The sequence below is a fragment of the Cherax quadricarinatus genome, chromosome 7 (assembly GCF_038502225.1).
Source record: "Cherax quadricarinatus isolate ZL_2023a chromosome 7, ASM3850222v1, whole genome shotgun sequence".
NCBI classification, from domain to species: Eukaryota; Metazoa; Arthropoda; class Malacostraca; order Decapoda; family Parastacidae; genus Cherax; species Cherax quadricarinatus.
In genome coordinates this window covers 56632096-56655879 of record NC_091298.1, presented here as the reverse complement: position 1 = coordinate 56655879, position 23784 = coordinate 56632096, and the positions used below count along the sequence as shown (strand labels likewise).

Here is a 23784-nt window from a genome sequence, read left to right as displayed (position 1 = left end):
TTTTGCAAGACTATATGCGTATGTTACTAGGTGATGTAGTTTGTTGTCGTAATATTATATTCATACTCCCAGTACAGTATATTAAGCACTCCTAGTACAGTATTTTGGTACACTAAGAGAAAACACCGTAAGTGTCCGGGGCCCAAGACTGTTCAACAGCCTCCCACCAAGCATAAGGGGAATTACCGATAGGCCCCTGGCTGCCTTAAAGAGGAAGCTGGACAGATACCCAAAGCCAGTGCCGGATCAGCCGGGCTGTGGCTCGTACGTTGGACTACGTGCGGCCAACAGTAACAGCCTGGTTGATAAGGCCCTGATCTACCGGGAGGCCTGATCGTGGACCGGGCCGCGGGGGCGTTGATCCCCGGAATAACCTCCAGGTAGACTCCAGGTTGGATGTTTATTATCCTGTGATAATTTGAGTTATGACCTGCAGGTGGCTTAGTCACCACCTGCAGGTGGCTTAGTCACCACCTGCAGGTTTATCTGGGAGAGGTTGCGACCTCTTCTGACTAATAAATCACTGACTTGAAGATTTTTATTGTTTTCATTCTTTGTTTTTTACAGGGTAACGTGAAGTCTATTTCCAGTAACTGAAAGTTAAAACTAGGTAAACCTATAAAACAATGTTTCTGTTTGAAAAATGCTGATATAGTGTAGCCCCAAGATGGAGGACTGGGAAGGTGTTGTCGTCGATGGAAGATAGAAGGAATTTGATAATCTATCTGTTTACGGTTACGTAAATCATCGCCCCTTCGACCAGGTCTCGCACCAGACCTTCTGAACTGACAGACACATGTGATGTATATTACCGTATAAAGTGTACAACAGATTAAGTTATGTAAGATTTACCTGCCATTTTTCGTGTTCGTGAGACATAAAAGACCAACACTGGCACCAGAGAACAAAACGTTAAACAGATTCCAGTTTTACATTTATATGGCAGGATGGTAGTATCTCCTTGGATGATTGTCTACCGTCCTGCTGGCTACACGTATTCAGGGAACAAAGCGGAAGTCAAGTCTCCAGAGTGCAAAACATTTAACAAGCTTTTGTTTTACATTTACATGAACGAGACACATTTGCAACATTTGGGAATCTTTATTGTAGAAACGTTTCGCCAGCCAGTGGCTTCTTCAGTTCGGTACATATAAGAACAGTGGAAGAAGCCACTGGCTGGCGAAACGCTTCTACAATAAAGATTAACAAGTGTGTCACAAGTGTTTTATTCTTCCACTTGTCGGTCTTGTAAACGATTTACATCACACTTACAGTTACATAACCGAGGGTTGGGTAGCACCTTCCTGGATGGTTGTTGTCTACCAGCAGTGTGTTGGTAGACAACAGGTGTGCACGAAGTCGTGGCGGTGAATAAATGCAGCTTCACCAGACTGAGGACACACATCCTCTGCTACCAGGTAATGTTATGTGCAGTAATATAAGAAAGAAGACTCTTGGCAACTACACGAGGTTCTTAATCTTCAAGTTTGGATTGAGAAGTAGATACACAAATAACCCGCACATGAAGGAGAGAAGCTTACGACGACGTTCAGGTCCGATTTGGACCATTTACAAAGTCACACTAACCAGAAGTGGAGCAGGACGGCTATATATAGGCAGGAAGAGGTGGTGATAGTAGTAGTAGTAGTACAAGAATGGTATATAATACCGACAAGATGAAATTAAGACACATGAGAAGTAGCACATGCAGGTCAATGTGGACAATCTCATTTACAATTTCAGTCGATGTGAACACAGCGACTCCAGGCTGAGGGAGTGATTATCTCAAACTCTTCATCATTTTCCACCTTTCTCTGCATTGGACTGAAGAAGCCACTGGGTGGCGAAACTTATCCAGAATAAAGATACTCAAATGTTATACAAGCGTGTCATTTATCAGCTTGTCGGTGTTCTGAACCGTTTATTCACCCCCTCCCCCACTTGTGTTATACTCATGTATTTGTTTTATCTAATCGCTTTATAATTGTGTATGACGGCGATATTGCTGTAGTAAATCTATAGCAGTGATCCTAATTATATTTTTAATTAACTGGTATTAATTGTTTTGCATACGTGACTAATTATGGTACAGTTTTGGTATTAATTAAGTTTATCTGTGACTAAAAGTATTTTTTGGTTCTTTTCTCAGGATTAATTATGAGTCAGTGAGAGCGTGTGCGATCGTTGTCATCGTCTTGTAAGATACTGTAGTGGTTACCATGTTGCCACGACCTTCAACCTCCATGCTGGCCGCCCTGGTCGTTCTGGCGACCCAGGTGTGTCTTGGCCAGCACCTTGAGAACGACCTGCAGTCCCTCCTCCATGACTTGGACGTCAACCAGGGTGCTCCTCCCCTTGGCGACGCTGATGATGACTTCGAAGTGGAGGTGTTCTACCGGCCGGAACCTGAAGAGCGGGCGGCGTCGCCGCCGGCTTCAGTGGCAAGGAAAGGTGGGGAGGGTGTGCGGAGGCTGTGGGGTGTTGCCGATACGGAAGCCCAAGCCGGACGCCTCTTCTCGTATCCTATTCCCGCTGATGCGTTCGAGGGCGACGTCGTTTCTTACAAGGTAAGTCTCTGCTACCTACCTGCCAGGAAGATGATAGAATTACCCACAAAATGTTAGGTAAATGGACACAGATGCAACTAATGTGATATTTTATTATGACAATGTTTTGCTTTGTCAAGCCGTTACCGGTAACGGCTTGACAAAGCTTCTGGAGAGGGAAACATTGCCACGATGAAAGGTCACATTACTTGCATCTATATCCATTTACCTAACAAGATGATAGTTGTCTCTGCTACCCGTGTAATATCTGTCTTTGTTTCTGTAAATGATCAGCTTTACGGTCACTTGATTGCTGAAGGGTTTTCCACCAAGTGCCAAGTGGAAGTCTTGGTAAATAAGACATCTCCACAACCAACTTGCTATTCTTAGGCATGATCTACTTCCACTGGGAAATTCCGCCTACCAGTGACAATACCTTCATCTCATCTGACTCTAGTATGTAAGCCCACTTCTTCCTGGCAGTGTTTCAGAGTTATCAAGACTGCGGTACTGAACACCTGCTTCTGGTCTGAGGGATTGATTACCTCGTCTACCTCTCCATTATTATGTATTGTATTGATAGAGTCACTGGATGTCTTTATCGATACATAGCAAGGATACTCAGATGTGTTTTAATTTATCAAGTGGCAGATTATCCAGTCTGTGATGGATATGTGGGACCAGCGGGCCTCCAGTAGTAACAGCCTGGTTGACCAGGGTCGGAATGCGAGAAAATGAAAACTCTTGAAACTCATCAAAGGTATTCCTGGATATAATAACAATAATAATAATAAATGATGATAATAGAACAGTTTGAGGGGAAAACATCATTAAGAATATTGGGAAAATAATAAACCCGCATGGGAATGGAAGGTAATGATGCTTGATCCAAGGATTCAGTTCCTTGGATCAAGAGCCCTTCAGTATGAAGGGACTAGATAATGCTGCACACACTGCTTCAGTGTGGGTGCCTTGATGCTGATTAAGTGCTCTTGATTCAAGGAATTGGAGATACTCCCCTTGGGCCGAATCTGATACCTATCATTAACCAGACGGGTTTAGCCGTCGGCAACAGGGGGCTTGGTCTGGGACCGGGACCAGGACCAGGAAGCAACTACAGGTACAGGTCATGATCTGAAGTCAAAACTAGGGGAAGGTGCGGGTCAGTAAGGGTCACCTATGAGCGTATAAGAGTCACATTAAGACAGGTGGTGACAAAAGGGCAGAGGGTGTACAGGGGTCACATTAAGGCAGGTGGTGACCAAAGGTCAGAGTGTGTACAGGGAGAGTAAGAGTTCTGCTGCCTCATGTCTAGTATTGATCAAATATACATGTCAGGGAGGTTCTCCCTCTTCCTTATCACCCCACCCTTCATCACCCCTACCCTTCCTCATCACCCCCACCTTTCCTCATCACGCCTACCCTTCCTCATCACCCATACCTTTCCTCATCACCCCCACCTTTCCTCATCACCCCTACCCTTCCTCATCACCCTCACCTTTCCTCATCACCCCTACCCTTCCTCATCACCCCCACCTTTCCTCATCACCCCCACTTTTCCTCATCACCCCTACTCTTCCTCATCACCCCCACCCTTCCTCATCACCCCTACCCTTCCTCATCACCCTTACCCTTCCTCATCACCCGTAGCCTTCCTCAGCACTCCCACCCTTCATCACACCACCCTTCATCACCCCACTCTTCCCCATCATCACCAGTCCCCTTTCCATTTCCTTACCTCCCCGTCTCCCCATCGTTCTTCCATTCCCTCTCCTTCCCCACAGCCCCCTTCCCTCAACCTTTCTCCCCATCTTCCTCATTTCCGTTCCCTTTCACCGTCATTCTTTCTCCCCAGCTTTCCCAGTGTACCTCACTCTCCCATTACCATTCAGTCTTCCAATCCTTCTACTTCCTTCATCTGCCCTCCCTCCCTTCCTCCCTCTTATCTCCCCTCCCCCCTCACGTCTCCCCCTCCTCCCTCCCAAGCAGTGTGTTGCCTCGTTAGTGCTGGGAAAACCTGCAATGCTGTTCTTGGCAAAACAAATAAAATTTTTATTTGCATCTCTCTCTTTCTCTCTCTCTCTCTCTCTCTCTCTCTCTCTCTCTCTCTCTCTCTCTCTCTCTCTCTCTCTCTCTCTCTCTCTCTCTCTCTCTCTCTCTCTCTCTCTCTTTCTCTCTATCTCTATCTCTCTATCTCTATCTCTCTATCTCTATCTATCTATCTCCTGCCACCAGGTGTTGTTCACCTTCCCTCCCTGCCACCAGGTGTTGTTTACCTTCCCTCCCTGCCACCAGGTGTTGTTCACCTTCCCTCCCTGCCACCAGGTGTTGTTCACCTTCCCTCCCTGCCACCAGGTGTTGTTCACCTTCCCTCCCTGCCACCAGGTGTTGTTCACCTTCCCTCCCTGCCACCAGGTGTTGTTCACCTTCCCTCCCTGCCACCAGGTGTTGTTCACCTTCCCTCCCTGCCACCAGGTGTTGTTCACCTTCCCTCCCTGCCACCAGGTGTTGTTCACCTTCCCTCCCTGCCACCAGGTGTTGTTTACCTTCCCTCCCTGCCACCAGGTGTTGCCACCAGGTGTTGTTCACCTTCCCTCCCTGACACCAGGTGTTGTTCACCTTCCCTCCCTGACACCAGGTGTTGTTCACCTTCCCTCCCTGACACCAGGTGTTGTTCACCTTCCCTCCCTGACACCAGGTGTTGTTCACCTTCCCTCCCTGACACCAGGTGTTGTTCACCTTCCCTCCCTGACACCAGGTGTTGTTTACCTTCCCTCCCTGACACCAGGTGTTGTTCACCTTCCCTCCCTGCCACCAGGTGTTGTTCACCTTCCCTCCCTGCCACCAGGTGTTGTTTACCTTCCCTCCCTGCCACCAGGTGTTGTTCACCTTCCCTCCCTGCCACCAGGTGTTGTTCACCTTCCCTCCCTGCCACCAGGTGCTGTTTACCTTCCCTCCCTGCCACCAGGTGTTGTTCACCTTCCCTCCCTGCCACCAGGTGTTGTTCACCTTCCCTCCCTGCCACCAGGTGTTGTTTACCTTCCCTCCCTGCCACCAGGTGTTGTTCACCTTCCCTCCCTGCCACCAGGTGTTGTTCACCTTCCCTCCCTGCCACCAGGTGTTGTTCACCTTCCCTCCCTGCCACCAGGTGTTGTTCACCTTCCCTCCCTGCCACCAGGTGTTGTTCACCTTCCCTCCCTGCCACCAGGTGTTGTTTACCTTCCCTCCCTGACACCAGGTGTTGTTCACCTTCCCTCCCTGACACCAGGTGTTGTTCACCTTCCCTCCCTGCCACCAGGTGTTGTTCACCTTCCCTCCCTGCCACCAGGTGTTGTTCACCTTCCCTCCCTGCCACCAGGTGTTGTTCACCTTCCCTCCCTGACACCAGGTGTTGTTTACCTTCCCTCCCTGACACCAGGTGTTGTTCACCTTCCCTCCCTGCCACCAGGCGTTGTTCACCTTCCCTCCCTGCCACCAGGTTTTGTTCACCTTCCCTCCCTGCCACCAGGTGTTCACCTTCCCTCCCTGCCACCAAGTGTTGTTCACCTTCCCTCCCTGCCACCAGGCGTTGTTCACCTTCCCTCCCTGCCACCAGGTTTTGTTCACCTTCCCTCCCTGCCACCAGGTGTTCACCTTCCCTCCCTGCCACCAAGTGTTGTTCACCTTCCCTCCCTGCCACCAGGTGTTCACCTTCCCTCCCTGCCACCAGGTGTTGTTTACCTTCCCTCCCTGCCACCAGGTGTTGTGTACACTGGTGGCAGTGTACACAACACCATCTCCACACCTTTTGTGTCCACCTCGTGTGTTTATATCTCACTTATATTTCTAAATTTTGATGGTATTTAATGGATTGGATAGTATTTTTTTCTTAATGTGTTTTAGTGATTCTCTCTCTCTCTCTCTCTCTCTCTCTCTCTCTCTCTCTCTCTCTCTCTCTCCCTCTCTCTCTCTCTCTCTCTCTCTCTCTCTCTCTCTCTTTCTCCGTCTATCTCCCCCTGTTAACACCCTCCTCCCTCCCACCCCTACTCTCTCCTTCGCTCATTCTCCCCTCAGGTTACCTCTCTCCCCTCTCCTCTCCTCTCGTCACGCACGCACGCACGCACGCACTCCCATTTGGTTAACGAGGTCATGGCTTTTGATAAGCTTAAAGGAAGGAAGGGAAAGCGTTTGGTGTCGTCACCTCGCTGTTTCCTTCACGCTGGTGGCCCTTGACCCCAGATGACCTCAGCATGTGGCGGGGGAAGGGGTGACCTACCACACCAGACCTTCCACTGTCAAATACTTCCACTAGTCCAAGGTTATTCAACATTCTGCAGAAAAGAAGACTGAAGTTTTGAAGATCAAGAGGAGATTGAGGTAATCAGTCCCTCAGCCTGGGGTCGATGTGTTCAGTCTATCTTCTGTATTGGACTGAGGAAGCCACTGACTGGCGAAACGTTTCCAGAGTAGAAATATCCAAGTGTTGTACAAGTGTCTAATTCATTAACTTAGATTTAGCACTAACATCACACATAAAGATTTAGAAAACATGGTAAAAGTGAAATTTCTAATTTTGGAAAAAGTGCGACCTGTAAACTCAAGTCATTGTGGATTTTAAGCAACTGTTACATTCTGGAAAACTAAAACTCAGGTGTGATCTACACAGGCGTCTGATCAGCCAGGCTGTTATTGCTGTCCACACGCAGTGGAACGTATGTACCAAAGCCTGTTTGGGCAGGAATTGATTTGAGGAACTTATCAAGCTTCTTCATGAAGACTGCCAAAGGTTTGTTGTTAATTCTCCTTATGCATGAAGGGAGGGCGGTGAAGTCTAGGGCCACTAGTACCTAGAGCTCTCTCTCTGAATGTACTCTTTAGCAGCGCTCTGTGACCCCTACGTGTTTAGAGCTTAATTTAACAATAACAAGAATCATAGGGTAATCGTCGCGCCCCTGCTTTTAATTTGATGCACTCTAACCGTCTGCCAAGTCTCTTAAGAACATAAGAAAGCAGAAACACTTGCTTCATACGGAATAATTTCGGTGTTCAGGTTTTGAACCATTCATTCTCCAGGATTTTCCCAAGTGTAAATTATGATGTACCTTTTTTTTGCCTACTTTTAAAGGGGTAGAGTTCAGGGGCCATCAAGCGTTCCCAGTAGTTCATATACATAACTAACTGTGAGAGGTCTCTTAGTGTACTAACTACACCCCTGCTTTTCATCAGAGGTATTTTGCACCATCTGGCGTACCTCTTGCTCTCGTAGGGAGTCATTCTGGTGTGCAGATTTGGAACCAGTCTGCAGAACTTTCCAGTTGGTGTGAATTGTGAAGCTTCCGTGCGGGGAGAGCAGGTCAAGGCACCTCAACCATTCTGTCATTTACATGTTTTAACGTGTGTATATAGACGGGGAAGGTTGTGTGTACATCTTCAGTTCTACATGAATGTATATAGACGGGGAAGGTTGTGTGTACATCTTCAGTTCTACATGAATGTATATAGACGGGGAAGGTTGTGTGTACATCTTCAGTTCTACATGAATGTATATAGACGGGGAAGGTTGTGTGTACATCTTCAGTTCTACATGAATGTATATAGACGGGGAAGGTTGTGTGTACATCTTCAGTTCTACATGAATGTATATAGACGGGGAAGGTTGTGTGTACATCTTCAGTTCTACATGAATGTATATAACGGGGAAGGTTGTGTGTACATCTTCAGTTCTACATGAATGTATATAGACGGGGAAGGTTGTGTGTACATCTTCAGTTCTACATGAATGTATATAGACGGGGAAGGTTGTGTGTACATCTTGATATTACCTCCTTCCCTCGTCTTCCTCTTTTCTCCATCCTTTTTTTCTTATTCTTTACTCTCCCCTCTTACCCTCGGGGTGTTATCCACATTCTTCGCTAAGCTGAGGTAATAGAAAACAAACACACAGAAACAGACAGACGTTTCCTGTATTATTAGAGAGATAGCAGAGTAGGCAAAAATGTGAGTGATCGGGAATAGTAAGAGAGAGAGAGAGAGAGAGGAACTGCAAGAGGGGAGGGTGAAGAGTGTAAGAGAGTGAACCAGAGAGAGGAGGGAGATGAGTGCAAGAAAAACAAGAGAGAGAGAGAATAGAGTGAGAGGTATTTTATTATCAGTTTTGTAGTTGATTGATGGTGATGGATGAAGAAGCACTTGAGCGGCAGCACGAGAATTAGGTTTCTCCTCTCTCTCTCTCTCTCTCTCTCTCTCTCTCTCTCTCTCTCTCTCTCTCTCTCTCTCTCTCTCTCTCTCTCTCTCTCTCTCTCTCTCTCTCTCTCTCCTCAGGAAGGTTCCTTGATGTTGGTGGAGGCTCTTAATTTAAGGAGGGGTGGATCTGTGCTCCCAGTTCCCCGAATTGCTTCCTGAATGCCTTCCATCCCACTCCCCTCAGGCGCTGTATAATCCTCCGGGTTTAGAGCTTCCCCCTTGATTATAATAATAATAATAATCTCTCTCTCTCTCTCTCTCTCTCTCTCCTCCAATTTCTCTCTTCTCTTTAATCTCTCCTCTCTAATCTCTCTCTCTCTCTCTCTCTCTCTCTCTCTCTCTCTCTCTCTCTCTCTCTCTCTCTCTCTCTCTCTCTCTCTCTCTCTCTCTCTCTCGTTGTTGCTACCTGTAATTTAGAGTGAGGTAGTGAGGTACCGCGAGTGGGCAGTGGTGGAGGAAGCTGCCTAAAGCTGCAGTGTTGATGGTAGGGGTGTGTGGGAGCAGGGACTGGAGGTGTGTTGCTCCAATGGTGGGGGCAAGTGTGCGTCTCTTCCTCTTGGTGGGGTGGGTGTGGTTGTGGTAGGGGTGTGGTGGAGAGCTATTGAGTTTGGTGTGGATTAGAGAGGGAGTGGGGGAGAGGTATTGAGTTTGTTGGTGATTGTAGAGGGTGTGGAGGAGAAGTATTGAGTTTGTTGGTGATTGGAGATGGTGTGGTGAAGAGTTAATGAATTGAGTGATAATTGTGTTGAAGTTGCTGTAGTGACTCCAGTACACTTATTTTGAACGTCACATGTTTACGTATTGCAGAAATAGGTTTGTTTAGGAGTGTAGGTCACCCCACTACTAGGCAGCTACACTCTTGATCCTTCCTCAGTCTACCTACCTACCTACCTGGAGGTAGGTAGGTAGGTAGCCGGAGTGAGTATACCTACCTACCTGGAGGTAGGTAGGTATACTCACAAGGATGGATATACAAATAAAAATAATACCGTAACTGGAACAATGCAGAAATAGTTTGCATATAGGAGGCTGTAACTTATACTATCATTTCGCTCGTGCAGTGCTGTATTCTCTTGTTCTCAGACTCTTAGACTACTACCTTCTTATTACCACCTCTGCCACTGTTGCACTACTTTTTATAGTGCTACTACTACTGTCAGTATAATACTATTCCCTCTCTTTATACTACTCCTGTCCTTGCTCCCGTCTGGTGTATATTCTGGCTCTCTTCCCTTCCCTTGTAACTAGTTAATGGTACAAGTCGGATTGAAGAGTCATAAGTGTCAGTCTCTTATTTGTGGGTTATTTATATAAGGAAGGATATCTTACCTTGTTTGATATTTGACAGCTTGTTTTATACTTTATTTTAAAGTAAAAGGACACAAGTGCAACTAATGTGACATTTTATTGTGGCAACGTTTCGCTCTCCAGGAGCTTTATCAAGCCGTTACAAACGGCTTGACAAGAGGATATATATAGGCTCAGAGTGAGGTGCAATACTAGTGGTACTAGTAGTAGTAGTGAAATAAGTAGTAGTAGTTACTACTACTTGTATCACTACTACTGTTGTAGTGGTTGTTGTACACACGTCTGTGTACAACACCGAAATTCTACCAGTCATCTCATGATGACGCCCAACTAGTGATCAAAGAAATTAATTTTCACAGACGCAAGTGCCTTGAATCTTCACTAATAGCTGTTTCTAATACAATTAAACAAAACAAAGGCAGCTTCACCATCTCTGAAGTCTTAGCAAGAATCCTCCTGAAAACAGTAAATCCTGCCATCACATAGTCTCTCCTGTTAATACTACACAAGCACATTACAGAGAATGAACATTGAAACAGGCTGCCTCTATCCAGCCTCCAATAGAAATATTTGTCTAACCAATTTTTATGTTTCCCAAGTGATAGCTTTTATATCGTTTGCTTATGTGCAAGTTAATTCTTCTAACATATTGTATTACTACAACTACTACTACTACTACTACTACTACTACTACTACTACTACTACTACAACTACTACTACTACTACTACTACTACTACTACTACTACTACTACTACCACCACTAGTATTGCACCTCACTCTGAGCCTATATATATCCTCTGTATCCATGTACTGTTTGTAACGGCTTGATAAAGCTCCTGGAGAGCGAAACGTTGCCACAATAAAATGTCACATTAGTTGCACTTGTGTCGTTTACTTTACATATTGTCGGTAATTCTACCAACTTTATTAAATGCTTTATTTTGTTTGACATCTTACTATAGTTTGTAAAAAAATGTTTTCACGTATTGTTTATTAGGTGTTTGTAGGACGTGGTGGTGCTAGTGGTGTGTGGTGGTGGTGCTAGTGGTGGTGGAGCTAGTGGTGTGTGGTGGTGGTGCTAGTGGTGTGTGGTGGTGGTGGTGGTGCTAGTGGTGGTGGTGCTAGTGGTGTGTGGTGGTGGTGCTAGTGGTGGTGGAGCTAGTGGTGTGTGGTGGTGGTGCTAGTGGTGTGTGGTGGTGGTGGTGGTGCTAGTGGTGGTGGTGGTGCTAGTGGTGTGTGGTGGTGGTGCTAGTGGTGATAGAGCTAGTGGTGTGTGGTGGTGGTGCTAGTGGTGTGGTGGTGGTGGTGGTGCTAGTGGTGGTGGTGGTGCTAGTGGTGGTGGTGCTAGTGGTGGTGGAGCTAGTGGTGTGTGGTGGTGGTGCTAGTGGTGTGTGGTGGTGGTGCTAGTGGTGTGTGGTGGTGGTGGTGGTGCTAGTGGTGGTGGTGGTGCTAGTGGTGGTGGTGCTAGTGGTGTGTGGTGGTGGTGCTAGTGGTGGTGGAGCTAGTGGTGTGTGGTGGTGGTGCTAGTGGTGTGTGGTGGTGCTAGTGGTGGTGGTGCTAGTGGTGGTGGAGCTAGTGGTGTGTGGTGGTGGTGCTAGTGGTGCTAGTGGTGGTGGTGCTAGTGGTGTGTGGTGGTGGTGCTAGTGGTGGTGGAGCTAGTGGTGTGTGGTGGTGGTGCTAGTGGTGTGTGGTGGTGGTGCTAGTGGTGGTGGAGCTAGTGGTGTGTGGTGGTGGTGCTAGTGGTGTGTGGTGGTGGTGGTGGTGCTAGTGGTGGTGGTGGTGCTAGTGGTGTGTGGTGGTGGTGCTAGTGGTGGTGGTGGTGCTAGTGGTGGTGGTGCTAGTGGTGGTGGAGCTAGTGGTGTGTGGTGGTGGTGCTAGTGGTGTGTGGTGGTGGTGGTGTTAGTGGTGGTGGTGGTGGTGCTAGTGGTGTGTGGTGGTGGTGCTAGTGGTGGTGGAGCTAGTGGTGTGTGGTGGTGGTGCTAGTGGTGTGTGGTGGTGGTGCTAGTGGTGGTGGAGCTAGTGGTGTGTGGTGGTGGTGCTAGTGGTGTGTGGTGGTGGTGGTGGTGCTAGTGGTGGTGGTGGTGCTAGTGGTGTGTGGTGGTGGTGCTAGTGGTGGTGGAGCTAGTGGTGTGTGGTGGTGGTGCTAGTGGTGTGTGGTGGTGGTGCTAGTGGTGGTGGAGCTAGTGGTGTGTGGTGGTGGTGCTAGTGGTGTGTGGTGGTGGTGGTGGTGCTAGTGGTGGTGGTGGTGCTAGTGGTGGTGGGGCTAGTGGTGGTGGAGCTAGTGGTGTGTGGTGGTGGTGCTAGTGGTGTGTGGTGGTGGTGGTGCTAGTGGTGTGGTGGTGGTGGTGGTGCTAGTGGTGTGTGGTGGTGGTGCTAGTGGTGTGTGGTGGTGGTGGTGGTGCTAGTGGTGTGTGATGGTGCTAGTGGTGTGTGGTGGTGGTGCTAGTGGTGTGTGGTGGTGGTGCTAGTGGTGTGTGGTGGTGGTGCTAGTGGTGTGTGGTGGTGGTGGTGCTAGTGGTGTGTGATGGTGGTGGTGGTGCTAGTGGTGTGTGGTGGTGGTGCTAGTGGTGTGTGGTGGTGGTGCTAGTGGTGTGTGGTGGTGGTGCTAGTGGTGTGTGGTGGTGGTGCTAGTGGTGTGTCGTGGTGGTGCTAGTGATGTGTGATGGTGGTGGTGGTGGTGCTAGTGGTGTGTGGTGGTGGTGCTGGTGCTAGTGGTGTGTGGTGGTGGTGCTAGTGGTGTGTGGTGGTGCTAGTGGTGTGTGGTGGTGGTGGTGCTAGTGGTGTGTGGTGGTGGTGGTGCTAGTGGTGTGTGGTGGTGGTGCTAGTGGTGTGTGGTGGTGGTGCTAGTGGTGTGTGATGGTGGTGCTTGTGGTGTGTGGTGGTGGTGGTGGTGCTAGTGGTGTGTGGTGGTGGTGCTAGTGGTGGTGTTGGTGGTGCTAGTGGTGTGTGGTGGTGGTGCTAGTGGTGGTGGTGGTGGTGCTAGTGGTGTGTGGTGGTGGTGCTAGTGGTGTGTGGTGGTGGTGCTAGTGGTGTGTGGTGGTGGTGTGTGGTGGTGGTGGTGGTGCTAGTGTGTGATGGTGGTGGTGGTGGTGCTAGTGGTGTGTGATGGTGGTGGTGGCGCTAGTGGTGTGTGGTGGTGGTGGTGGTGGTGGTGCTAGTGGTGTGTAATGGTGGTGCTAGTGGTGTGTGATGGTGGTGGTGGTGCTAGTGGTGTGTGATGGTGGTGGTGCTAGTGGTGTGTGATGATGGTGGTGGTGCTAGTGGTGGTGGTGGTGCTAGTGGTGTGTAATGGTGGTGGTGGTGCTAGTGGTGTGTGGTGGTGGTGCTAGTGGTGTGTGATGGTGGTGGTGGTGCTATTGGTGTGTGATGGTGGTGATGGTGTGTGGTGGTGGTGCTAGTGGTGTGTGATGATGGTGGTGGTGCTAGTGGTGTGTGATGGTGGTGGTGGTGCTAGTGGTGTGTGATGGTGGTGGTGGTGCTAGTGGTGTGTGATGGTGGTGGTGGTGCTAGTGGTGTGTAATGGTGGTGGTGGTGGTGCTAGTGGTGTGTGATGGTGGTGGTGGTGCTAGTGGTGTGTGATGGTGGTGGTGGTGCTAGTGGTGTGTGATGATGGTGGTGGTGCTAGTGGTGTGTGATGGTGGTGCTAGTGGTGTGTGATGGTGGTGGTGCTAGTGGTGTGTGATGGTGGTGGTGGTGCTAGTGGTGTGTGATGGTGGTGGTGGTGCTAGTGGTGTGTGATGGTGGTGGTGGTGCTAGTGGTGTGTGATGGTGGTGGTGGTGCTAGTGTTGTGTGATGATGGTGGTGGTGTGTGATGATGGTGGTGGTGTGTGATGGTGGTGGTGGTGCTAGTGGTGTGTGATGGTGGTGGTGCTAGTGGTGTGTGATGATGGTGGTGGTGCTAGTGGTGTGTGATGGTGGTGGTGGTGCTAGTGGTGTGTGATGGTGGTGGAGCTAGTGGTGTGATGGTGGTCGTGGTGCTAGTGGTGTGTGATGGTGGTCGTGGTGCTAGTGGTGTGTGATGGTGGTGGTGCTAGTGGTGTGTGATGGTGGTGGTGGTGCTACTGGTGTGTGATGGTGGTGGTGGTGCTAGTGGTGTGTGATGGTGGTGGTGGTGCTAGTGGTGTGTGATGGTGGTGGTGGTGCTAGTGGTGTGTGATGATGGTGGTGGTGCTAGTGGTGTGTGATAGTGGTGGTGGTGCTAGTGGTGTGTGATGGTGGTGCTAGTGGTGTGTATGATGGTGGTGGTGGTGCTAGTGGTGTGTGATGGTGGTGGTGGTGCTAGTGGTGTGTAATGTTGGTGATAGTTCTAGTGGTGTGTGATGGTGGTGGTGGTGCTAGTGGTGTGTGATGATGGTGGTGGTGCTATTGGTGTGTGATGATGGTGGTGGTGCTAGTGGTGTGTGATGGTGGGGGTGGTGCTAGTGGTGTGTGATGGTGCTAGTGGTGTGTGATGGTGGTGGTGGTGCTATTGGTGTGTGATGGTGGTGGTGGTGCTAGTGTTGTGTGATGGTGGTGGTGGTGCTAGTGGTGTGTGATGATGGTGGTGGTGTGTGATGGTGGTGATGGTGCTAGTGGTGTGTGATGGTGGTGGTGGTGCTAGTGGTGTGATGGTGGTGGTGGTGCTAGTGGTGTGTGATGGTGGTGGTGGTGCTAGTGGTGTGTGATGGTGGTGGTGGTGCTAGTGGTGTGTGATGGTGGTGGTGGTGCTAGTGGTGTATGATGGTGGTGGTGGTGCTGGTGGTGTGTGATGGTGGCGGTGCTAGTGGTGTGTGATGGTGGTGGTGGTGCTAGTGGTGTGTGATGATGGTGGTGGTGCTAGTGGTGTGTGATGGTGGTGGTGGTGCTAGTGGTGTGTGATGGTGGTGGTGGTGCTAGTGGTGTGTGATGGTGGTGGTGGTGCTAGTGGTGTGATGGTGGTGGTGCTAGTGGTGTGTGATGGTGGTGGTGGTGCTAGTGGTGTGTGATGGTGGTGGTGGTGCTAGTGGTGTGTGATGGTGGTGGTGGTGCTAGTGGTGTGTGATGGTGGTGGTGGTGCTAGTGGTGTGTGATGGTGGTGGTGGTGCTAGTGGTGTATGATGGTGGTGGTGGTGCTAGTAGTGTGTGATGATGGTGGTGTGTGATGGTGGTGGTGGTGCTAGTGGTGTGTGATGGTGGTGGTGGTGCTAGTGGTGTGTGATGGTGGTGGTGCTAGTGGTGTGTGATGGTGGTGGTGGTGCTAGTGGTGTGTGATGGTGGTGGTGGTGCTAGTGGTGTGTGATGGTGGTGGTGGTGCTGGTGGTGTGTGATGGTGGCGGTGCTAGTGGTGTGTGATGGTGGTGGTGGTGCTAGTGTGTGATGATGGTGGTGGTGCTAGTGGTGTGTGATGGTGGTGGTGTTAGTGGTGTGTGGTGGTGGTGGTGTTAGTGGTGGTGGTGGTGGTGGTGCTAGTGGTGTGTGGTGGTGGTGCTAGTGGTGGTGGAGCTAGTGGTGTGTGGTGGTGGTGCTAGTGGTGGTGGAGCTAGTGGTGTGTGGTGGTGGTGCTAGTGGTGTGTGGTGGTGGTGGTGGTGCTAGTGGTGGTGGTGGTGGTGCTAGTGGTGTGTGGTGGTGGTGCTAGTGGTGGTGGAGCTAGTGGTGTGTGGTGGTGGTGCTAGTGGTGTGTGGTGGTGGTGGTGCTAGTGGTGTGGTGGTGGTGGTGCTAGTGGTGTGTGGTGGTGGTGCTAGTGGTGTGTGGTGGTGGTGGTGGTGCTAGTGGTGTGTGATGGTGCTAGTGGTGTGTGGTGGTGGTGCTAGTGGTGTGTGGTGGTGGTGCTAGTGGCGTGTGGTGGTGGTGGTGCTAGTGGTGGTGGTGGTGGTGGTGGTGCTAGTGGTGTGTGGTGGTGGTGCTAGTGGTGGTGGAGCTAGTGGTGTGTGGTGGTGGTGCTAGTGGTGTGTGGTGGTGGTGCTAGTGGTGGTGGAGCTAGTGGTGTGTGGTGGTGGTGCTAGTGGTGTGTGGTGGTGGTGGTGGTGCTAGTGGTGGTGGTGGTGCTAGTGGTGTGTGGTGGTGGTGCTAGTGGTGGTGGAGCTAGTGGTGTGTGGTGGTGGTGGAGCTAGTGGTGTGTGGTGGTGGTGGAGCTAGTGGTGTGGTGGTGGTGGTGGTGCTAGTGGTGTGTGGTGGTGGTGCTAGTGGTGTGTGGTGGTGGTGGTGGTGCTAGTGGTGTGTGATGGTGCTAGTGGTGTGTGGTGGTGGTGCTAGTGGTGTGTGGTGGTGGTGCTAGTGGTGTGTGGTGGTGGTGCTAGTGGTGTGTGGTGGTGGTGGTGCAAGTGGTGTGTGATGGTGGTGGTGGTGCTAGTGGTGTGTGGTGGTGGTGCTAGTGGTGTGTGGTGGTGGTGCTAGTGGTGTGTGGTGGTGGTGCTAGTGGTGTGTGGTGGTGGTGCTAGTGGTGTGTGGTGGTGGTGCTAGTGATGTGTGATGGTGGTGGTGGTGGTGCTAGTGGTGTGTGGTGGTGGTGCTAGTGATGTGTGATGGTGGTGGTGGTGGTGCTAGTGGTGTGTGGTGGTGGTGCTGGTGCTAGTGGTGTGTGGTGGTGGTGCTAGTGGTGTGTGGTGGTGCTAGTGGTGTGTGGTGGTGGTGGTGCTAGTGATGTGTGATGGTGGTGGTGCTAGTGGTGTGTGGTGGTGGTGCTAGTGGTGTGTGGTGGTGGTGCTAGTGATGTGTGATGGTGGTGGTGCTAGTGGTGTGTGGTGGTGGTGCTAGTGGTGTGTGGTGGTGGTGGTGGTGCTAGTGGTGTGTGGGGGTGGTGCTAGTGGTGTTGTGGTGGTGCTAGTGGTGTGTGGTGGTGGTGCTAGTGGTGTGTGGTGGTGGTGCTAGTGGTGTGTGGTGGTGGTGTGTGGTGGTGGTGGTGGTGCTTGTGTGATGGTGGTGGTGGTGGTGCTAGTGGTGTGTGATGGTGGTGGTGGCGCTAGTGGTGTGTGGTGGTGGTGGTGGTGGTGCTAGTGGTGTGTAATGGTGGTGCTAGTGGTGTGTGATGGTGGTGGTGGTGCTAGTGGTGTGTGATGGTGGTGGTGCTAGTGGTGTGTGATGATGGTGGTGGTGCTAGTGGTTTGTGGTGGTGGTGGTGCTAGTGGTGGTGGTGGTGCTAGTGGTGTGTAATGGTGGTGGTGGTGCTAGTGGTGTGTGGTGGTGGTGCTAGTGGTGTGTGATGGTGGTGGTGGTGCTAGTGGTGTGTGATGGTGGTGATGGTGTGTGGTGGTGGTGCTAGTGGTGTGTGATGATGGTGGTGGTGCTAGTGGTGTGTGATGGTGGTGGTGGTGCTAGTGGTGTGTGATGGTGGTGGTGGTGCTAGTGGTGTGTGATGGTGGTGGTGGTGCTAGTGGTGTGTTAGGGTGGTGGTGGTGGTGCTAGTGGTGTGTGATGGTGGTGGTGGTGCTAGTGGTGTGTGATGGTGGTGGTGGTGCTAGTGGTGTGTGATGGTGGTGGTGGTGCTAGTGGTGTGTGATGGTGGTGGTGGTGCTAGTGGTGTGTGATGGTGGTGGTGGTGCTAGTGTTGTGTGATGATGGTGGTGGTGTGTGATGATGGTGGTGGTGTGTGATGGTGGTGGTGGTGCTAGTGGTGTGTGATGGTGGTGGTGCTAGTGGTGTGTGATGATGGTGGTGGTGCTAGTGGTGTGTGATGGTGGTGGTGGTGCTAGTGGTGTGTGATGGTGGTGGAGCTAGTGGTGTGATGGTGGTGGTGGTGCTAGTGGTGTGTGATGGTGGTGGTGGTGCTAGTGGTGTGTGATGGTGGTGGTGCTAGTGGTGTGTGATGGTGGTGGTGGTGCTACTGGTGTGTGATGGTGGTGGTGGTGCTAGTGGTGTGTGATGGTGGTGGTGGTGCTAGTGGTGTGTGATGGTGGTGGTGGTGCTAGTGGTGTGTGATGATGGTGGTGGTGCTAGTGGTGTGTGATAGTGGTGGTGGTGCTAGTGGTGTGTGATGGTGGTGGTGCTAGTGGTGTGTATGATGGTGGTGGTGGTGCTAGTGGTGTGTGATGGTGGTGGTGGTGCTAGTGGTGTGTAATGTTGGTGATGGTTCTAGTGGTGTGTGATGGTGGTGGTGGTGCTAGTGGTGTGTGATGATGGTGGTGGTGCTAGTGGTGTGTGATGATGGTGGTGGTGCTAGTGGTGTGTGATGGTGGGGGTGGTGCTAGTGGTGTGTGATGGTGGTGGTGCTATTGGTGTGTGATGGTGGTGGTGGTGCTAGTGTTGTGTGATGGTGGTGGTGGTGCTAGTGGTGTGTGATGATGGTGGTGGTGTGTGATGGTGGTGATGGTGCTAGTGGTGTGTGATGGTGGTTGTGGTGCTAGTGGTGTGATGGTGGTGGTGGTGCTAGTGGTGTGTGATGGTGGTGGTGGTGCTAGTGGTGTGTGATGGTGGTGGTGGTGCTAGTGGTGTGTGATGGTGGTGGTGGTGCTAGTGGTGTATGATGGTGGTGGTGGTGCTGGTGGTGTGTGATGGTGGCGGTGCTAGTGGTGTGTGATGGTGGTGGTGGTGCTAGTGGTGTGTGATGGTGGTGGTGCTAGTGGTGTGTGATGGTGGTGGTGCTAGTGGTGTGTGATGGTGGTGGTGGTGCTAGTGGTGTGTGATGGTGGTGGTGGTGCTAGTGGTGTGATGGTGGTGGTGCTAGTGGTGTGTGATGGTGGTGGTGGTGCTAGTGGTGTGTGATGGTGGTGGTGGTGCTAGTGGTGTGTGATGGTGGTGGTGGTGCTAGTGGTGTGTGATGGTGGTGGTGGTGCTAGTGGTGTATGATGGTGGTGGTGGTGCTAGTGGTGTGTGATGATTGTGGTGGTGTGTGATGGTGGTGGTGGTGCTAGTGGTGTGTGATGGTGGTGGTGGTGCTAGTGGTGTGTGATGGTGGTGGTGCTAGTGGTGTGTGATGGTGGTGGTGGTGCTAGTGGTGTGTGATGGTGGTGTTGGTGCTAGTGGTGTGTGATGGTGGTGGTGGTGCTGGTGGTGTGTGATGGTGGCGGTGCTAGTGGTGTGTGATGGTGGTGGTGGTGCTAGTGTGTGATGATGGTGGTGGTGCTAGTGGTGTGTGATGGTGGTGGTGGTGCTAGTGGTGTGTGATGGTGGTGCTAGTGGTGTGATGATGGTGGTGCTAGTGGTGTGTGATGGTGGTGGTGGTGCTAGTGGTGTGTGATGGTGGTGGTGGTGCTAGTGGTGTGTGATGGTGGTGGTGGTGCTAGTGGTGTATGATGGTGGTGGTGGTACTAGTGGTGTGTGATGGTGGTGGTGGTGTGTGATGGTGGTGGTGGTGTGTGGTGTGTGATGGTGGTGGTGGTGCTAGTGGTGTGTAATGGTGGTGGTGGTGCTAGTGGTGTGTGATGGTGGTGGTGGTGTGTGGAGTGTGATGGTGGTGGTGTTGTGTGGTGTGTGATGGTGGTGGTGGTGTGTGATGGGGGTGGTAGTGTGTGGTGTGTGATGGTGGTGGTGGTGCTAGTGGTGTGTAATGGTGGTGGTGGTGCTAGTGGTGTGTGGTGGTGGTGTGTGGCGTGTGATGGTGGTGGTGGTGTGTGATGGTGGTGGTGGTGCTAGTGGTGTGTGATAGTGGTGGTGGTGCTAGTGGTGTGTGATGGTGGTGTGTGGTGTGTGGTGGTGCTAGTGGTGTGTAATGGTGGTGGTGGTGCTAGTGGTGTGTGATGGTGGTGGTGGTGTGTGGTGTGTGATGGTGGTGGTGCTAGTAGTGTGTGATGGTGGTGCTAGTGGTGTGTGATGGTGGTGGTGGTGTGTGGTGTGTGATGGTGGTGGTGCTAGTGGTGTGTAATGGTGGTGGTGGTGCTAGTGGTGTGTGATGGTGGTGGTGGTGTGTGGTGTGTGATGGTAGTGGTGCTAGTGGTGTGTGATGGTGGTGGTGGTGCTAGTGATGTGTGATGGTGGTGGTGTGTGGTGTGTGATGGTGGTGGTGCTAGTGGTGTGTGATGGTGGTGGTGGTGCTAGTGGTGTGTGATGGTGGTGGTGGTGCTAGTGGTGTGTGATGGTGGTGGTGGTGTGTGATGGTGGTGGTGGTGTGTGATGGTGGTGGTGGTAGTGGTGCGTGATGGTGGTGGTGGTGGTGCCAGTGGTGTGTGATGGTGGTGGTGGTGCTAGTGGTGTGTGATGGTGGTGGTGTGTGGTGGTGGTAGTGGTGATGGTGGTGGTGCTAGTGGTGTGGTGGTGGTGATGGTGGTGGTGGTGTGTGGTGATGATGGTGGTGGTGGTAGTGGTGTGTGATGGTGGTGGTGTGTGGTGATGGTGGTGGTGCTAGTGGTGTGTGATGGTGGTGTGTGGTGGTGGTGCTAGTGGTGTGTGATGGTGGTGGTGGTGTGTGGTGGTGGTGCTAGTGGTGTGTGATGGTGGTTGTGGTGTGTGGTGGTGGTGGTGTGTGGTGGTGATGGTGGTGTGTGGTGGTGGTAGTGGTGATGGTGGTGGTGCTAGTGGTGTGTGGTGGTGGTGATGGTGTGTGGTGATGGTGGTGGTGGTAGTGGTGATGGTGGTGCTAGTGGTGTGTGATGATGGTGGTGGTGTGTGGTGATGGTGGTGGTGCTAGTGATGTGTGATGGTGGTGTGTGGTGGTGGTGGTGCTAGTGGTGTGTGATGGTTGTGGTGGTGTGTGGTGATGGTGGTGGTGCTAGTGATGTGTGATGGTGGTGTGTGGTGGTGGTGGTGCTAGTGGTGTGTGGTAGTGTGTGGTGATGGTGGTGGTGCTAGTGGTGTGTGATGGTGGTTTGTGGTGGTGATGGTGTGTGGTGGTGGTGGTGGTTTGTGGTGGTGGTGTGTGGTGGTGGTGTTGCTAGTGGTGTGTGATAGTGGTGGTGGTGTGTGGTGGTGGTGGTGCTAGTGGTGTGTGATGGTGGTGGTGGTATGTGGTGGTGGGAGATGTGTAATGGTTGGTGTGGGTATGTGGTTGTTGTGGGAGATGTGTAATGGTTGGTGTGGGTATGTGGTTGTTGTGGGAGATGTGTAATGGTTGGTGTGGGTATGTGGTTGTTGTGGGAGATGTGTAATGGTTGGTATGGGTATATGGTTGTTGTGGGAGATGTGCAATGGTTGGTGTGGGTATATGGTTGTTGTGGGAGATGTGTAATGGTTGGTGTGGGTATATGGTTGTTGTGGGAGATGTGTAATGGTTGGTGTGGGTATGTGGTTGTTGTGGGAGATGTGTAATTTTTGGTGTGGGTATATGGTTGTTGTGGGAGATGTGTAATGGTTGGTGTGGGTATGTGGTTGTTGTGGGAGATGTGTAATGGTTGGTGTGGGTATATGGTTGTTGTGGGAGATGTGTAATGGTTGGTGTGGGTATATGGTTGTTGTGGGAGATGTGGTTGGTGTGGGTATATGGTTGTTGTGGGAGATGTGTAATGGTTGGTGTGGGTATATGGTTGTTGTGGGAGATGTGTAATGGTTGGTGTGGGTATATGGTTGTTGTGGGAGATGTGTAATGGTTGGTGTGGGTATATGGTTGTTGTGGGAGATGTGTAATGGTTGGTGTGGGTATATGGTTGTTGTGGGAGATGTGTAATGGTTGGTGTGGGTATATGGTTGTTGTGGGAGATGTGTAATGGTTGGTGTGGGTATATGGTTGTTGTGGGAGATGTGTAATGGTTGGTGTGGGTATATGGTTGTTGTGGGAGATGTGTAATGGTTGGTGTGGGTATATGGTTGTTGTGGGAGATGTGTAATGGTTGGTGTGGGTATATGGTTGTTGTGGGAGATGTGTAATGGTTGGTGTGGGTATATGGTTGTTGTGGGAGATGTGTAATGGTTGGTGTGGGTATATGGTTGTTGTGGGAGATGTGTAATGGTTGGTGTGGGTATATGGTTGTTGTGGGAGATGTGTAATGGTTGGTGTGGGTATATGGTTGTTGTGGGAGATGTGTAATGGTTGGTGTGGGTATATGGTTGTTGTGGGAGATGTGTAATGGTTGGTGTGGGTATATGGTTGTTGTGGGAGATGTGTAATGGTTGGTGTGGGTATATGGTTGTTGTGGGAGATGTGTAATGGTTGGTGTGGGTATATGGTTGTTGTGGGAGATGTGTAATGGTTGGTGTGGGTATATGGTTGTTGTGGGAGATGTGTAATGGTTGGTGTGGGTATATGGTTGTTGTGGGAGATGTGTAATGGTTGGTGTGGGTATATGGTTGTTGTGGGAGATGTGTAATGGTTGGTGTGGGTATATGGTTGTTGTGGGAGATGTGTAATGGTTGGTGTGGGTATGTGGTTGTTGTGGGAGATGTGTAATGGTTGGTGTGGGTATATGGTTGTTGTGGGAGATGTGTAATGGTTGGTGTGGGTATATGGTTGTTGTGGGAGATGTGTAATGGTTGGTGTGGGTATATGGTTGTTGTGGGAGATGTGTAATGGTTGGTGTGGGTATATGGTTGTTGTGGGAGATGTGTAATGGTTGGTGTGGGTATGTGGTTGTTTTGGGAGATGTTGCTTAAAGCTATGTATGGATCCTGCCTCCACTACATCGCTTCCCAAACTATTCCACTTACTGACTACTCTGTGGCTGAAGAAATACTTCCTAACATCCCTGTGATTCATCTGTGTCTTTAGCTTCCAACTGTGTCCCCTTGTTACTGTGTCCAATCTCTGGAACATCCTGTCTTTGTCCACCTTGTCAATTCCCCTCAGTATTTTGTATGTCGTTATCATGTCCCCCCTATCTCTCCTGTCCTCCAGTGTCGTCAGGTTGATTTCCCTTAACCTCTCCTCGTAGGACATACCTCTTAGCTCTGGGACTAGTCTTGTTGCAAACCTTTGCACTTTCTCTAGTTTCTTTACGTGCTTGGCTAGGTGTGGGTTCCAAACTGGTGCCGCATACTCCAATATGGGCCTAACGTATACGGTGTACAGGGTCCTGAACGATTCCTTATTAAGATGTCGGAATGCTGTTCTGAGGTTTGCTAGGCGCCCATATGCTGCAGCAGTTATTTGGTTGATGTGCGCTTCAGGAGATGTGCCTGGTGTTATACTCACCCCAAGATCTTTTTCCTTGAGTGAGGTTTGTAGTCTCTGACCCCCTAGACTGTACTCCGTCTGCGGCCTTCTTTGCCCTTCCCCAATCTTCATGACTTTGCACTTGGTGGGATTGAACTCCAGGAGCCAATTGCTGGACCAGGTCTGCAGCCTGTCCAGATCCCTTTGTAGTTCTGCCTGGTCTTCGATCGAGTGTATTCTTCTCATCAACTTCACGTCATCTGCAAACAGGGACACCTCAGAGTCTATTCCTTCCGTCATGTCGTTCACAAATATCAGAAACAGCACTGGTCCTAGGACTGACCCCTGCGGGACCCCCGCTGGTCACAGGTGCCCACTCTGACACCTCGCCACGTACCATGACTCGCTGCTGTCTTCCTGACAAGTATTCCCTGATCCATTGTAGTGCCTTCCCTGTTATCCCTGCTTGGTCCTCCAGTTTTTGCACCAATCTCTTGTGTGGAACTGTGTCAAACGCCTTCTTGCAGTCCAAGAAAATGCAATCCACCCACCCCTCTCTCTCTTGTCTTACTGCTGTCACCATGTCATAGAACTCCAGTAGGTTTGTGACACAGGATTTCCCGTCCCTGAAACCATGCTGGCTGCTGTTGATGAGATCATTCCTTTCTAGGTGTTCCACCACTCTTCTCCTGATAATCTTCTCCATGATTTTGCATACTATACATGTCAGTGACACTGGTCTGTAGTTTAGTGCTTCATGTCTGTCTCCTTTTTTAAAGATTGGGACTACATT

At 50.8% G+C, this 23784-nt stretch overlaps 1 protein-coding gene across 1 annotated transcript in view; it reads left to right on the top strand.

Moving 5' to 3' along the window:
- Nucleotides 1-23784, top strand: part of Dg (Dystroglycan) — a 388752-nt gene that overhangs the window by 58564 nt on the left and 306404 nt on the right. Inside the window, exon 2 of the mRNA XM_053774045.2 lies at nucleotides 2150-2567. Coding sequence (XP_053630020.1) covers nucleotides 2220-2567 — 348 coding nt within the window. The 5' untranslated portion in view covers nucleotides 2150-2219. The remainder of the gene's footprint in view (nucleotides 1-2149; nucleotides 2568-23784) is intronic.